Genomic DNA, 16387 nt, shown 5'->3' with positions numbered 1-16387 from the left:
TGTGTGAATAAATCAGTGGGTCCCAGGGACTGTGAATAAATCAGGGGTTCCCAGTGACTGTGTGAATAAAGCAGTGGGTCCCAGGCACTGTGAATAAATCAGGGGGTTCCAGGGACTGTGAATAAATCAGGGGGTCCCAGCGACTGTGAATAAATCAGGGGGTCCCAGTGACTGTTTAAATAAATCAGGGGGTCCCAGTGACTGTGTGAATAAGTCAGGGGGTCCCAGTGACTGTAAATAAATCAGGGCGTCCCAGGGACTGTGTGAATAAATCAGAGGGTCCCAGTGACTGTGTGAATAAATCAGGGGGTCCCAGGGACTGTGAATAAATCAGTGCGTCCCAGGCACTGTGAATAAATCAGGGGATCCCAGGGACTGTGTGAATAAATCAGGGGGTCCCAGGGACTGTGTGAATAAATCAGGGGGTCCCAGGGACTGTGAATAAATCAGGGGGTCCCAGGAAACGTATGAATAAATCAGAGGGTCCCAGGGACTGTGAATAAATCAGGGGTTCCCAGGGACTGTGTGAATAAATCAGGGGGTCCCAGGGACTGTGTGAATAAATCAGGGGGTCCCAGGGACAGTGAATAAATCAGAGGGTCCCAGGGACTGTGTGAATAAATCAGGGGGTCCCAGGGACTGTGAATAAATCAGAGGGTCCCAGGGACTGTGTGAATAAATCAGGGGGTCCCAGGGACTGTGAATAAATCAGGGGGTCTCAGGGAGTGTGTGAATAAATCGGAGGGTCCCAGGGACGGTGAATAAATCAGGGGGTCTCAGGGACTGTGTGAATAAATCAGAGGGTCCCAGGGACTGTGTGAATAAATCAGAGGGTCCCCGGGACTGTGAATAAATCAGGGGGTCCCAGGGACTTTGTGAATAAATCAGGGGGTCCCAGGGACTGTGTGAAAAAATCACGGGGTCCCAGGGACTGTGTGAATAAATCAGGGGGTCCCAGGGATTGTGAATAAATCAGGGGGTCCCAGCGACTGTGAATAAATCAGGGGGTCCCAGGGACTGTGTGAATAAATTAGAGGGTCCCAGCGACTGTGTGAATAAATCAGAGGGTCCCAGCGACTGTGTGAATAAATCAGGGGGTCCCAGAGTCTGTGTGAATAAATCAGGGGGTCCCAGGGATTGTGTGAATAAATCAGGGGGTCCCAGGGACTGTGTGAATAAATCAGGGGATCCCAGAAGCTGTGAATAAATCAGGGGGTCCCAGGGACTGTGTGAATAAATCAGGGGGTCCCAGGGACTGTGAATAAATCAGGGGGTCCCAAGCACTGTATGAATAAATCAGGGGGTCCCAGGGTCTGTGAATAAATCAGGGGGTCCCAGGGACTGTGTGAATAAATCAGGGGGTCCTAGGGGCTGTGAATAAATCAGAGGGTCCCAGGGACTGTGAATAAATCAGGGGGTCCCAGGGACTGTGAATAAATCAGGGGGTCCCAGGCACCGTGAATAAATCAGGGGGTCCCAGGGACTGTGAATAAATCAGGGGGTCCCAGGTACTGTGTGAATAAATCAGGGGGTCCCAGTGACTGTGTGAATAAATCAGGGGGTCCTAGCGACTGTAAATAAATCAGGGGGTCCCAGGGACTGTGTGAATAAATCAGGGGGTCCCAGGGACTGTGAATAAATCAGTGGGTCCCAGGCACTGTGAATAAATCAGGGGGTCCCAGGGACTGTGTGAATAAATCAGGGGGTCCCAGGGACTGCGTGAATAAATCAGGAGGTCCCAGGGACAGTGTGAATAAATCAGGGGGTCCCAGGGGCAGTGAATAAATCGGGGGGTCCCAGTGACTGTGTGAATTAATCAGGGGGTCCCAGTGACTGTAAATAAATCAGGGGGTCCCAGGGACTGAATAAATCAGGGGGTCCCAGTGACTGTAAATAAATCAGGGGGTCCAAGGGACTGTGAATAAATCAGGGTGTCCCAGGGACTGTGATTAAATCAGGGGGTCCCAGTGACTGTGTGAATAAATCAGGGTGTCCCAGGGACTGTGAATAAATCAGTGGGTCCAGTGACTGTGTGAATAAATCAGTGGGTCCCAGGGACTGTGAATAAATCAGGGGGTCCCAGTGACTGTGTGAATAAAGCAGTGGGTCCCAGGGACTGTGAATAAATCAGGGGGTTCCAGGGACTGTGAATAAATCAGGGGGTCCCAGCGACTGTGAATAAATCAGGGGGTCCCAGTGACTGTGCAAATAAATCAGGGGGTCCCAGTGACTGTGTGAATAAATCAGGGGGTCCCAGTGACTGTAAATAAATCAGGGCGTCCCAGGGACTGTGTGAATAAATCAGAGGGTCCCAGTAACTGTGTGAATAAATCAGGGGGTCCCAGGGACTGTGAATAAATCAGTGGGTCCCAGGCGCTGTGAATAAATCAGGGGATCCCAGGGACTGTGTGAATAAATCAGGGTGTCCCAGGGACTGTGTGAATAAATCAGGGGGTCCCAGGGACTGTGAATAAATCAGGGGTTCCCAGGAACTGTATGAATAAATCAGAGGGTCCCAGGGACTGTGAATAAATCAGGGGGTCCCAGTGACTGTGTGAATAAATCAGGGGGTCCCAGGGACTGTGTGAATAAATCAGGGGGTCCCAGGGACTGTGAATAAATCAGAGGGTCCCAGGGACTGTGTGAATAAATCAGGGGGTCCCAGGGACTGTGAATAAATCAGAGGGTCCCAGGGACTGTGTGAATAAATCAGGGGGTCCCAGGGACTGTGAATAAATCAGGGGGTCTCAGGGAGTGTGTGAATAAATCAGAGGGTCCCAGGGACGGTGAATAAATCAGGGGGTCTCAGGGACTGTGTGAATAAATCAGGGGGTCCCAGGGACTGTGTGAATAAATCAGAGGGTCCCAGGGACTGTGAATAAATCAGGGGGTCCCAGGGACTTTGTGAATAAATCAGGGGGTCCCAGGGACTGTGTGAAAAAATCACGGGGTCCCAGGGACTGTGTGAATAAATCAGGGGGTCCCAGGGATTGTGAATAAATCAGGGGGTCCCAGCGACTGTGAATAAATCAGGGGGTCCCAGGGACTGTGTGAATAAATCAGAGGGTCCCAGCGACTGTGTGAATAAATCAGAGGGTCCCAGCGACTGTGTGAATAAATCAGGGGGTCCCAGAGTCTGTGTGAATAAATCAGGGGGTCCCAGGGATTGTGTGAATAAATCAGGGGGTCCCAGGGACTGTGTGAATCAATCAGGGGATCCCAGGGGCTGTGAATAAATCAGGGGGTCCCAGGGACTGTGTGAATAAATCAGGGGGTCCCAGGGACTGTGAATAAATCAGGGGGTCCCAAGCACTGTATGAATAGATCAGGGGGTCCCAGGGTCTTTGAATAAATCAGGGGGTCCCAGGGACTGTGTGAATAAATCAGGGGGTCCTAGGGGCTGTGAATAAATCAGAGGGTCCCAGGGACTGTGAATAAATCAGGGGGTCCCAGGGACTGTGAATAAATCAGGGTCTGTGTGAATAAATCAGGGGGTCCCAGGGACTGTGTGAATAAATCAGGGGGTCCCAGGGTCTGTGTGAATGAATCAGGGGGTCCCAGGGACTGTGTGAATAAATCAGGGGGTCCCAGGGTCTGTGTGAATAAATCGGGGGTCCCATGGACTGTGTGAATAAATCAGAGGGTCCCAGAGACTGTGAATAAATCAGGGGTCCCAGGGACTGTGTGAATAAATCAGGGGGGGCCCAGGGACTGTTAATAATTCATGGGGTCCCAGGGACTGTGAATAATTCATGGGACCCCAGGGACTGTGAATAAATCAGGGGGTCCCAGGGACTGTGTGAATAAATCAGGGGGTCCCAGGCACTGTGTGAATAAATCAGGGGGTCCCAGGGACTGTGAATAAATCAGGGGGTCCCAGGGACTGTGTGAATAAATCAGGGGGTCCCAGTGACTGTGTGAATAAATCAGATGGTCCCAGCGACTTTAAATAAATCAGGGGGTCCCAGGGACTGTGTGAATAAATCAGAGGCTCCCAGCGACTGTGTGAATAAATCAGGGTGTCCCAGGGGCTGTGAATAAATCATGGGGTCCCAGGGACTGTGTGATTAAATCAGGGGTTCCCAGTGACTGTGTGAATATATCAGAGGGTCCCAGCGACTGTGTGAATAAATCTGGGGGTCCCAGGGACTGTGTGAATAAATCAGAGGGTCCCACGACTGTGTGAATAAATCAGGGGGTCCCAGGGATTGTGAACAAATCAGGGGGTCCCAGGCACTGTGTGAATAAATCAGGGGGTCCCAGGGACTGTGAATAAATCAGAGGGTCCCAGTGACTGTGTGAATAAATCAGGGGGTTCCAGGGACTGTGTGAATAAATCAGGGGGTCCCAGGGACTGTGTGAATAAATCAGGGGGTCCCAGCGACTGTAAATAAATCAGGGGGTCCCAGGGACAGTGTGAATAAATCAGGGGGTCCCAGGGACTGAATAAATCAGAGGGTCCCAGGGACTGTGAATAAATCAGGGGGTCCCAGGGACTGTGTGAATAAATCAGGGGGTCCCAGGGACTGTGTGAATAAATCAGGGGGTCCCAGGGACTGTGAATAAATCAGGAGGTCCCAGCGACTGTGTGAATAAATCAGGGGGTCCCAGGGACTGAATAAATCAGAGGGTCCCTGGGACTGTGAATAAATCAGGGGGTCCCAGCGACTGTGTGAATCAATCAGGGGGTCCCAGGCACTGTGTGAATAAATTATGGGGTTCTAGGGTCTGTGTGAATAAATCAGGGGGTCCCAGGGACTGTGAATAAATCAGGGGGTCCCAGCGACTGTGTGAATAAATCAGGGGGTCCCAGGGACCGTATGAATAAATCAGGGGGTCCCAGGGACGGTGAATAAATCAGAGGGTCTCAGGGACTGTGAATAAATCAGGGGGTCCCAGGGACTGTGTGAATAAATCAGGGGGTCCCAGCGACAGTGAATAAATCAGGGGGTCCCAGGGACTGTGTGAATAAATCAGGGGGTCCCAGGGGCTGTGAATAAATCGGGGGTCCCAGTGACTGTGTGAATTAATCAGGGGGTCCCAGTGACTGTAAATAAATCAGGGGGTCCCAGGGACTGAATAAGTCAGGGGGTCCTAGTGATTGTAAATAAATCAGGGGGTCCCAGGGACTGAATAAATCAGGGGGTCCCAGTGACTGTAAATAAATCAGGGGGTCCCAGTGACTGTGAATAAATCAGGGGGTCCCAGCGACTGTGAATAAATCAGTGGGTCCCAGTGACTGTGTTAATAAATCAGGGTGTCCCAGGGAATGTGAATAAATCAGGGGGTCCCAGTGACTGTGTGAATAAATCAGTGGGTCCCAGGGACTGTGAATAAATCAGGGGGTCCCACTGACTGTGTGAATAAATCAGTGGGTCCCAGGGACTGTGAATAAATCAGGGGGTCCCAGGGACTGTGAATAAATCAGGGGGTCCCAGGGACTGTGTGAATAAATCAGAGGGTCCGAGAGACTGTGTGAATAAATCAGTGGGTCCCAGGGACTGTGAATAAATCAGGGGGTCCCAGGGACTGTGAATAAATCAGGGGGTCCCAGGGACTGTGTGAATAAATCAGGGGGTCCCAGGGACTGTGAATAAATCAGTGGGTCCCAGGGACTGTGAATAAATCAGGGGGTCTCAGGGACTGTGAATAAATCAGGGGGTCCCAGTGACAGTGTAAATAAATCAGGGGGTCCCAGTGACTGTGAATAAATCAGGGGGTCCCTGTGACTGTAAATAAATCAGGGGGTCCCAGGGACTGTGAATAAATCAGGGGGTCCCAGGGACTGTGAACAAATCAGGGCGTCCCAGGGACTGTGTGAATAAATCAGGTGGTCCCAGGGACTGTGAATAAATCATTGGTCCCAGGGACTGTGAATAAATCAGGGGGTCCCAGTGACATTGTAAATAAATCAGGGGGTCCCAGTGACTGTGAATAAATCAGGGGGTCCCTGTGACTGTAAATAAATCAGGGGGTCCCAGGGCTGTGAATAAATCAGGGGGTCCCAGTGAATGTGAATAAATCAGGGTGTCCCAGCGACTGTGAATAAATCAGTGGTTCCCAGCGAATGTGAATAAATCAGAGGGTCCCAGGGACTGTGAATAAATCAGGGGGTCCCAGGGACTGTGTGAATAAATCAGGGGGTCCCAGGGACTGTGTGAATAAATCAGGGGGTCCCAGGGACTGTGAATAAATCAGGAGGTCCCAGCGACTGTGTGAATAAATCAGGGGGTCCCAGGGACTGAATAAATCAGAGGGTCCCTGGGACTGTGAATAAATCAGGGGGTCCCAGCGACTGTGTGAATCAATCAGGGGGTCCCAGGCACTGTGTGAATAAATTATGGGGTTCTAGGGTCTGTGTGAATAAATCAGGGGGTCCCAGGGACTGTGAATAAATCAGGGGGTCCCAGCGACTGTGTGAATAAATCAGGGGGTCCCAGGGACCGTATGAATAAATCAGGGGGTCCCAGGGACGGTGAATAAATCAGAGGGTCTCAGGGACTGTGAATAAATCAGGGGGTCCCAGGGACTGTGTGAATAAATCAGGGGGTCCCAGCGACAGTGAATAAATCAGGAGGTCCCAGGGACTGTGTGAATAAATCAGGGGGTCCCAGGGGCTGTGAATAAATCGGGGGTCCCAGTGACTGTGTGAATTAATCAGGGGGTCCCAGTGACTGTAAATAAATCAGGGGGTCCCAGGGACTGAATAAGTCAGGGGGTCCTAGTGATTGTAAATAAATCAGGGGGTCCCAGGGACTGAATAAATCAGGGGGTCCCAGTGACTGTAAATAAATCAGGGGGTCCCAGTGACTGTGAATAAATCAGGGGGTCCCAGCGACTGTGAATAAATCAGTGGGTCCCAGTGACTGTGTTAATAAATCAGGGTGTCCCAGGGAATGTGAATAAATCAGGGGGTCCCAGTGACTGTGTGAATAAATCAGTGGGTCCCAGGGACTGTGAATAAATCAGGGGGTCCCACTGACTGTGTGAATAAATCAGTGGGTCCCAGGGACTGTGAATAAATCAGGGGGTCCCAGGGACTGTGAATAAATCAGGGGGTCCCAGGGACTGTGTGAATAAATCAGAGGGTCCGAGAGACTGTGTGAATAAATCAGTGGGTCCCAGGGACTGTGAATAAATCAGGGGGTCCCAGGGACTGTGAATAAATCAGGGGGTCCCAGGGACTGTGTGAATAAATCAGGGGGTCCCAGGGACTGTGAATAAATCAGTGGGTCCCAGGGACTGTGAATAAATCAGGGGGTCTCAGGGACTGTGAATAAATCAGGGGGTCCCAGTGACAGTGTAAATAAATCAGGGGGTCCCAGTGACTGTGAATAAATCAGGGGGTCCCTGTGACTGTAAATAAATCAGGGGGTCCCAGGGACTGTGAATAAATCAGGGGGTCCCAGGGACTGTGAACAAATCAGGGCGTCCCAGGGACTGTGTGAATAAATCAGGTGGTCCCAGGGACTGTGAATAAATCATTGGTCCCAGGGACTGTGAATAAATCAGGGGGTCCCAGTGACATTGTAAATAAATCAGGGGGTCCCAGTGACTGTGAATAAATCAGGGGGTCCCTGTGACTGTAAATAAATCAGGGGGTCCCAGGGCTGTGAATAAATCAGGGGGTCCCAGTGAATGTGAATAAATCAGGGTGTCCCAGCGACTGTGAATAAATCAGTGGTTCCCAGCGAATGTGAATAAATCAGGGGGTCCCAGTGAATATGAATAAATCAGGGGGTCCCAGTGACTGTTTGAATAAATCAGGGTGTCCCAGGGACTGTGAATAAATCAGGGGGTCCCAGCGACTGTGTGAATATTTGGTTGCGACCTCCCTCTCAGAAGTGTTTGAAAACTTCTGCTTTTTAAGAAGCCTTCAATCGGCCGTCAAGCATCAAGCTCCTTTTAAAAGTTATTTGGATGCTGGAAGCTGAACGCCACCCAGATTCTGGAAGGCTAGGTTTGCAGAGCATGGAGATTGATTGTTGCATTGAGTGGCCCAGCCGTCTGAAATGGAGAGCGGATGGCGCCTCTTGAGGCCTTTCCGTCATGCGTGGACTCCGCCCGAACCTTCTCGGTCCGTTTCTGGTCTGAATCTGACGTTTCCCTTTCATTTTGCAATGAGCAGCAAAGTGAGAACGAGGAGAATGGCTCTGGTGACAACTTCATGCACTCAATGGACCCCCAGCTGGAGAGACAGGTGGAGACCATTCGGAACCTGGTTGACTCGTACATGGGTATCGTGAACAAGACCATCCGGGACCTCATGCCCAAGACAATCATGCATCTCATGATTATTAACGTAAGTACCCGAGCCAGCTTTCTGCATGGCGTGAGTTATTTATTGGGAATGTTTTTGGTGGGGGTTGTTCAGGTTTCTTTCCCTTCCCCAGGCCTCTCTCAGAGCACTCCGCGGCCGGCTCGTTAGCTCGGGATTTTCACATGTTCAGCCGGCCTAGCGTCCTAAGCCAGGTGTGTAACGCCTCTCTTCGCGCTCCGCCCCATACTCGGTGCCCAGCTGCCGAATTTTGCTGACTGAGACGCAAACTGTTCCCGGGCGCAAACTTTTACCGCCTCGTCGCCGTTACTGGCCCCGAAATGAGCAGAGCCGAAAATCCGGAACACTTTGTTTCCCGAGGTGCCTGGAGACCTGCGGGATCACCCCGGGTAACCTGATCGCTGCTGGTGGCCTCTATTATGGGATGGCTCAAGCACAGCCTGGACTGGTTTCATTGACTGCTTCGGACTAACCTGGAGTCTCATCTGGTAGTGCTGAGATGAGAGGCCTGGGACCTGGGCCTTCGGTCTGGGGCCTGGGGGGTCTGGGACTTGGGTCTGAGACCTGGGGCCTGGGGTCTGGGGCCTTGGGTGTGGGGCCTGCGGGGTCTGGGACTTGGGTCTGAGACCTGGGGCCTAGGGTCTGGGGCCTTGGGTCTGGGGCCTGGGGGGTCTGGGACTTGGGTCTGAGACCTGGGGCCTGGGGTCTGGGGCCTTCGGTCTGGGGCCTGGGGGGTCTGGGACTTGGGTCTGAGACCTGGGGCCTGGGGTCTGGGGCCTTGGGTGTGGGGCCTGCGGGGTCTGGGACTTGGGTCTGAGACCTGGGGCCTGGGGTCTGGGGCCTTGGGTGTGGGGCCTGCGGGGTCTGGGACTTGGGTCTGAGACCTGGGGCCTAGGGTCTGGGGCCTTGGGTCTGGGGCCTGGGGGGTCTGGGACTTGGGTCTGAGACCTGGGGCCTGGGGTCTGGGGCCTTGGGTCTGGGGCCTGCGGGGTCTGGGACTTGGGTCTGAGACCTGGGGCCTAGGGTCTGGGACCTGGGGGGTCTGGGACTTGGGTCTGAGACCTGGGGCCTGGGGTCTGGGGCCTTGGTCTGGGGCCTGGGTCTGGGGCCTGGGATCTGCGGCCTGTGTCTAAGAGGCCCAGCTTATTTGCAATGCGTTTGGGTTGTCTGGCTGTTATTTATAAAAGGGTTAAAGCACTGTTGAGGACTAACGGGAATACATTTTCTTAACTCTTCCACCTCCCCGCTCCCTCCCCAACAGACAAAAGACTTTATTCACTCTGAGCTACTGGCACAACTCTACTCGTGTGCTGACCAGAACATCCTGATGGAGGAGTCTCCCGAACAGGCCCAGCGTCGTGATGACATGCTACGAATGTACCACGCCCTGAAAGAGGCCTTAAATATCATTGGTGACATCAATACCACCACAAGCAGCACTCCGCTACCACCACCCGTAGACGACTCCTGGCTGGGAGTCAGGGATCTACCGTCTGGGAGAAGGTGCGTAAACTGGAGCTCAGACCCATGTGTCAAGGCGAGATTGAGTAGACTAAGCCTATACAGGTTGAACCTCTCTTATCCGGGACTCCCTTATCCGGCACCACCCCTCGTCCGGAACCATTCCCGGCCGCTGGATGGCACATGCGCAGAACGCAGCCGGTCAAAATCCTTCCTCCGAGATAGGAGTGTTACCCACTAGGCCAAGCTAACATAAGTTAATTGCTTCAAACACCAACACAAAACGCAATTTAAAAAAACGAAAATGGTTTTCCCCACTGCATCGGTTGGTAAGTGCACAACATGGAGTTAAGTAGTAGACCAGGGAGGTTCCAGGTTTAGTCCCTTTCCTGTGCACAGTTAGCCGATCCCACTGACACTTCACGGGGCCCGTTGGGCCCACTCGGGCCGCCGAACTCCTCCCTCACCCCGACCTCAGGCAACCTCCTCCCCCCCCCCGCCACCCCCCTTGGGCCGATGACCTCCCCTCATCTGGCAAAGTCCCTCATTCGGCACAGGCCAGGTCCCGAGAGTGCAGCATATGGGAGGTTCAACCTTCTCGAGAGTTTAGAAAAGTGAGTGGTGATCTCCCTGAAACATATAACATTCTTACAGGGCTTGACAGGGTAGGTGCAGAGAGGATGTTTCCCCTTGTGGTGGAATCTAGAACTCGGGGGCACAGTTTCAGAATAAGGGGTCGCCATTTAGAACTGAGATGAGGAGGAATTTCTTCTCTCAGACTGTTGTAAATCTGTGGAATTCTCTGCCCCGGGGAGCTGTGGTGGCTGGGTCATTGAATATATTTAAGGCGGAGATCGACAGATTTTTGAGTGATAAGGGAGTAAAGAGTTATGGAGAGAGGGCGGGGAAGTGGAGCTGAGTCCATGATCGGATCAGCCATGATCTTATTAAATGGCGGAGCAGGCTCGAGGGGCCGAATGGCCTACTCCTGCTCCTATTTCTTATGTTTTTAATTAAATGCAAGTTATTGTTGAACACGGGACGCCTTGCCACAGGGCGTAGTTGAGGCAGAGACCATTGCATAGCATCGGGAAAGGGGATACAAATAGTTGATCCAGAGGAATACAGGCCAACGGGGAGAGCATGGGGCAATGGGATAAGGTTTGGATTGCTCTAGCAAAGAGCTAGCATGTTCACGCTGGGCTGACTGGCCTCCTCCTGTGCTGTAACCTTCTCTGGCTCTATGATGTCTGGCTGTGATTAATACACATTTAACTAACTACATTGTTTTCTCTCTCTCCCCACCCCTAGGTCGCCAACATCAAGTCCAACACCACAAAGGAGAGCTCCTGCAGTCCCCCCGGTCAGGCCTCTGTCTCGAGGCCCCGCCCCGGGTCCTCCACCGCCTGCTGGACCCCCTCCTCAAGGACCTCCCGGTAGCGCCCCACCAATTCCCTCTCGGCCCGGCGCCTCTCCGGATCCATTCGGAGCTCCGCCTCAGGTCCCCTCCAGGCCCAACCGGGCTCCACCTGGCGTCCCCAGGTAGGTACTGCCCTGAATCGGGAGTGAGTGCGCGTTGCGAGAGAACAGAGCGGAATTTTCGTGACCAGAAAAAAAATCAGATGCGGGCAAATATATCAACCCGGTGCTATCCCCTCGGTGACAATTGGGTGGGATGAGAATGAGCTGGGGGGAATAGGAGTTACAATTGGCACTGCTCTCGTACAAACACTCATACCAAGTTCCTCTCCGAGTTATTGTAACATATTCTATTTCATTTCTGATCAACAGTAACGCAACGATGCGGTGTGGGCGAGTGGGGCAGCGTGGCCCTTTGTTCCCTTTAGTCCTTCGGTAATTCAGAGTCTCACCGAGTTATCAAAAACAAGTCCTCCTATCTACCGTCTTTCAGATGAGACGTTAAACCGAGGCCCCCGTCTGCTCTCTCAGTCGGACGTAAAAAATCCCACGGCACTTCTTCGAAGAAGAGCAGGGGGACTTATCCCCGGTGTCCTGGGCCAATATTTATCCCTCTATCAACATCACTAAAAACAGATTATCCGGTCATTATCACGTCGCTGTTTGTGGGAGCTTGCTGTGCGCAAATTGACTGCCGCGTTTCCCACATTACAACAGTGACTACACTCCAAAAAGTACTTCATTGGCTGTAAAGCGTTTTGAGACACCCGGTAGTTGTGAAAGGCGCTATATAAATGCAAGTCTTTCTTTTACCTATTCTATCAGTGCACTATTACTAACCCTTTGTAACTCAAGTAGGATTCTCATAACATGTTTGAGGGGTGAGAAAAGGTTTGGGCAACCCAAAGGTAAATACAGATTAGGAAGGGTATTCATTCCATCATACCTCATCTACCCAGAACAACCTAATAGTCCGCCCCCCCATTGCCTCTTAAATGCCCCCACCCATTCCCACCCAACTATCATAGCAGCCTCGAGCTGTATCTCTTCCAGATACTTTGGGGGTAATTTGTCGGGGCAAGGGACCCGTGGGATTGGGAAGGAAGTCACGTTTCCATCTCGCTCAATGTTGCTCTCCATTGACTTCAATGGAAAGTCGAATTTGGTTATCCAACCCTTACCCCTCCTACTCCTGCCGTGGAAAAGGTTAAAATGACTTCCTTTGCCTCTGCTACCCTCCTCGAAGATTCATTCAATTAATGTGTGACGATCCTCCTGACGTCAGTTCTAATTTTCCCGTTGCCAGTTTGGTCCCCAATCCCCCTTTATCCCACAGCGGTGGTTTCATTGAAGTAAAGTCCCAGATTTGCCTTCACTGGTCAGTCATCCCCAAAAAGCCTGACGACAAGGTTCTAACCCGGCCCATGGTTGCAGAATGGTCACCTGCTGTGAGATACTTGAAGTCTACTGGAACCATGGCGAAGATGCCACCAAGTGGCTCACAGCCCTCAAGTGAGCAGGAGGGAGAAAGTTGGGTGTGCAAAAAAAATGTGACTGCTACTGGACTAGCATTGACCACTCATGGGTGAGGACATCACGTTTCGGACCTCTATCTCACAGCTGGTGAAATGCTTGGCTCCGGTTGGTTAGACTTCGTGGGGTAGACTTCATAGCTTCCCCGTCACCCCCCCCCCCAGCCCCCACACCTTTACATCCTGCTTTAGATCCCTGGTGTGTGACGGCTAATATTTATCCCTCAACCAACATCAATTTAAAAAAAAACATTATCTGGTCAAGGAGGAAAAACAATTGCAGGGCTATGGGGAAAGAGCAGGGGAAGTGGAATAAATTGGAGAAAAATTGCAAAGTGTTGCAGTACAGAGGGACCTGGGGGTCCTTGTGCATGAAACACAAAAAGTTAGCATGCAGGTACAGCAAGTGATCAGGAAGGCAAATGGAATGTTGGCCTTTATTGCAAGGGGGATAGAGTATAAAAGCAGAGAAGTCCTGCTACAACTGTACAGGGTATTGGTGAGGCCACACCTGGAGTACTGCGTGCAGTTTTGGTCTCCTTATTCAAGGAAGGATGGACTTGCATTGGAGGCTGTTCAGAGAAAGTTCACTAAGTTGATTCCGGAGATGAGGGGGTTGACTTATGAAGATAGGTTGAGTAGGTTGGGCCTATACACATTGGAGTTCAGAAGATTGAGAGGTGATCTTATCGAAACATATAAGATAATGAGGGGGATCGACAAGGTGGATACAGAAAGAATATTTCCATTGATGGGGGAGACTAAAACTAGAGGACATAATCTCCAGAATAAGGGGCCGCCCATTTAAAACTGAGATGAGGAGGAATTTCTTCTCTCAGAGGGTTGTAAATCTATGGGATTCTCTGCAGCAGAGAGCTGTGGAGGCTGGGTCATTGAATATATTTAAGGCGGAGATAGACAGATTTTTGAGCGATAAAGGAGTAAAGGGTTATGGAGAGAGGGCAGGGAAGTGGAGCTGAGTCCATGATCAGATTAGCCATGATCTCATTGAATGGCAGAGCAGGCTCGAGGGGTCAAATAGCCTACTCCTGCTCCCATTTCTTATGTTCTTATGATAGCCCTACAAAATAGCCGACGCAGACACACTGGGGTGAATGGCCTCTTTCTGTGCTGTATCGATACCGTGGGTCAATGTTAGGCACTTCCCTGAGCAAGGAGATCAGGTGATATCTTTCGACACCACCACACAAGCACACACACTGCATGATGGCTCCTAACAGGAACTGCCGTCCACTAGATGGCGCTATTTTACAATCACTCGGCCCGATTGTCCCATTGCTTTATTTAAATCGGTGCCTTTCACTTGCTGCGTGGAACCTGGGATGACCATGGATGGCTCTAACCAGCGTTCCCGTGCCGCCTTCAGCGAGAAGAGGGGAGGGGAAAGAATTCCGGCTCGATCGCCACTGCCCAGCCGTGAGTGGAGGCTTGAGCAGCAGCGAGTCTGCTGAGGGCCACACAGGGAAAGCAGGCCGCTACCACAGGGCCACGTAACCAGAAAAGAAAGAAAGCACTTGCATTTATACAGTGCCTTTCATGGCCTCAGGACGTCCCAAAACTCTCACCAACAAATCGCTTGCCAGTCAATAAACAAGTAGAGACAATCTGAATTAAAAGTAAAAGGACTCTTAAAATCTTAACATTGAAGCTCCCTGCCAAAAGCCTCCCCTTCAGATTATTGCCTCTATTTATTAACGAAAAGACTTGCATTTCTATCGTGCCTTTCACAACTTCAGGAGGTCCCAGAGGGTTTTACAGCCAATAGATAGACAGTTTCTTAACAGATAAGGGAGTAAAGGGTTATGGGGAGCAGGCAGGGAAGTGGGCCTGAGTCCATGATCGGATCAGCCACGATCGTATTAAATGGCGGAGCAGGCTCGAGGGGCCGTATGGCCTACTCCTGCTCCTATTTCTTATGTTCTTATATTCAATGAAGTACTTCTTTGAAGTCTGGTCACTGTTGCAATGCAGGAAACGCGGCAAGTAATTTTCGCACAGCAAGGCCCCACAAACAAAGTGACAAATGACGAGATTGTCTGTTTTAATGATACTGGTTGAGGGTTAAATATTGGCCCCAGGACACTGGGGATAACTCCCCCTGCTCTTCTTCAAAATAGTGCCACATGATCTTTTGCGTCCACCTGAGAGAGCAGACAGGGCCTCGGTTCAACACCCCATCTGAAGGATGGCACCTCCGGCAGTGCAGAACTCCCTCGGCACTGCACTGGGATTTTTGTGCTCAAGCCTCGGGAGTGGGACTTGAACTCACCATCTTTCTGGCTCGGAGGCGAGACTGCTACCCACTGAGCCACGGCTGATCCTATAGTAATGGCTGCCAGAGCCGATAATTGTAACTGCTGATCTCCAGCAGTGTGTGGGCAGTGTTAGTCTGTCTGTCCCCCTCAGTGTATAGAGTGCTGACATTCAGTGCAGGTACATAGAATCAAAGCACAATAGAAGCATACAGCACCGAAGGAGGCCCATTCGACCCATCGTGCCTGTGCTGGTGATTTGGAAGAGCTGAGTAGTCCCATTCCTCTCTCCTTTCCTGTAGCCCTGCAAATTCTGCCGAGCTTTTCTTTTCCATGTAGAGACTTCAGTGAAGATTGTTCAGTGCCGGACCCCGCCACAGAAAAGGGTAGGGGAGAAGAGGAGGTATACAAGAAACAGATGACACTCGGAATTGGTTTCAAAAGCTGGTTGAGTCTAAGAGTAAGGGAGGGCAGAGGGAGATGAGAGTTTCACATTCCGGGAACCTGGGAAAGAATGAGTTAGAAGTAAGAGATGATACAAGGAGTCTTGATTTCAACTCAGTGAGGATGTAGGGAGAGAGTGTGCAGATGTTCGGAGGAACAGTTGAGGGAAGCTTTGGAGGACCCGAACACAGTTTAATTCTCTCTTTCTTTCTCTTCCACTCTAGCTGTCTGTCTATCTCGTTGTCTCTCTCTTTTGCTTTCCTGCCTAATTGTCTGTCTGTCTTTGTCTAGTTGTGTGTGCGCCTCTCTCTCGCGCTCTCTTTTCTCTTCCTGTCTAGCTATCTGACTGTCTCTGCCGAGTTGTGTGTGTCTGTGTGTCTGTCTCTCTCTCCCGCTCTCTCTTTTCTCTTCCTGTCTAGCTATCTGACTGTCTCTGCCGAGTTGTGTGTGTCTGTGTGTCTGTCTCTCTCTCCCGCTCTCTCTTTTCTCTTCCTGTCTAGCTATCTGACTGTCTCTGCCTAGTTGTGTGTGTCTGTGTGTCTGTCTCTCTCTCCCGCTCTCACTTTTTCTCTTCCTGTCTAGCTGCCTATCTGTCTTTCTCTGTTCAGTTGTGTGTGTGTGTCTCTCTGTTTCTGTCTGTCTCTATCTAGTTATGTTTGCATGTCTCTCTTTCACTCTGTATCTTTTACTGTCTGTCTGTCTGTCTCTCTCTCTCTCTCTCTCTCTGTCCCTTTGTAAAACCCGTGCCTACAATTTGCTGAAATGTAATGAGACTGTGACACCTTTAATGCAGTGAAGCAGTCGGTTTTTAAAAGCGACCTGGGGCACAGCGACAGGGTGCCTCTGGTGAAATGGGTGTGCTGATTGCCGAGACTGCTGAAGGAGGAAGCGGCAGTCTGGTCTGTGCGGCCCCATTCACCGTGGAACCACAGAGAAACAGTGAGCCCCATTCACCAGCCCGAGACCAACCAACTCACATT

The 16387-nt window shown here is 51.2% G+C and overlaps 1 protein-coding gene across 1 annotated transcript in view; it reads left to right on the top strand.

Annotated features, from left to right (window-relative positions):
- The window catches only part of LOC139232873 (dynamin-1), a 267371-nt gene that overhangs the window by 237514 nt on the left and 13470 nt on the right, over positions 1-16387 (top strand). The window contains exons 16-18 of the mRNA XM_070863364.1: positions 8129-8302; positions 9540-9781; positions 11051-11281. Coding sequence (XP_070719465.1) covers positions 8129-8302; positions 9540-9781; positions 11051-11281 — 647 coding nt within the window. The remainder of the gene's footprint in view (positions 1-8128; positions 8303-9539; positions 9782-11050; positions 11282-16387) is intronic.

The sequence above is a fragment of the Pristiophorus japonicus genome, chromosome 20 (assembly GCF_044704955.1).
Source record: "Pristiophorus japonicus isolate sPriJap1 chromosome 20, sPriJap1.hap1, whole genome shotgun sequence".
In the NCBI taxonomy this organism is placed as follows: domain Eukaryota; kingdom Metazoa; phylum Chordata; class Chondrichthyes; family Pristiophoridae; genus Pristiophorus; species Pristiophorus japonicus.
This window is presented reverse-complemented; position numbering and strand designations above follow the sequence as displayed.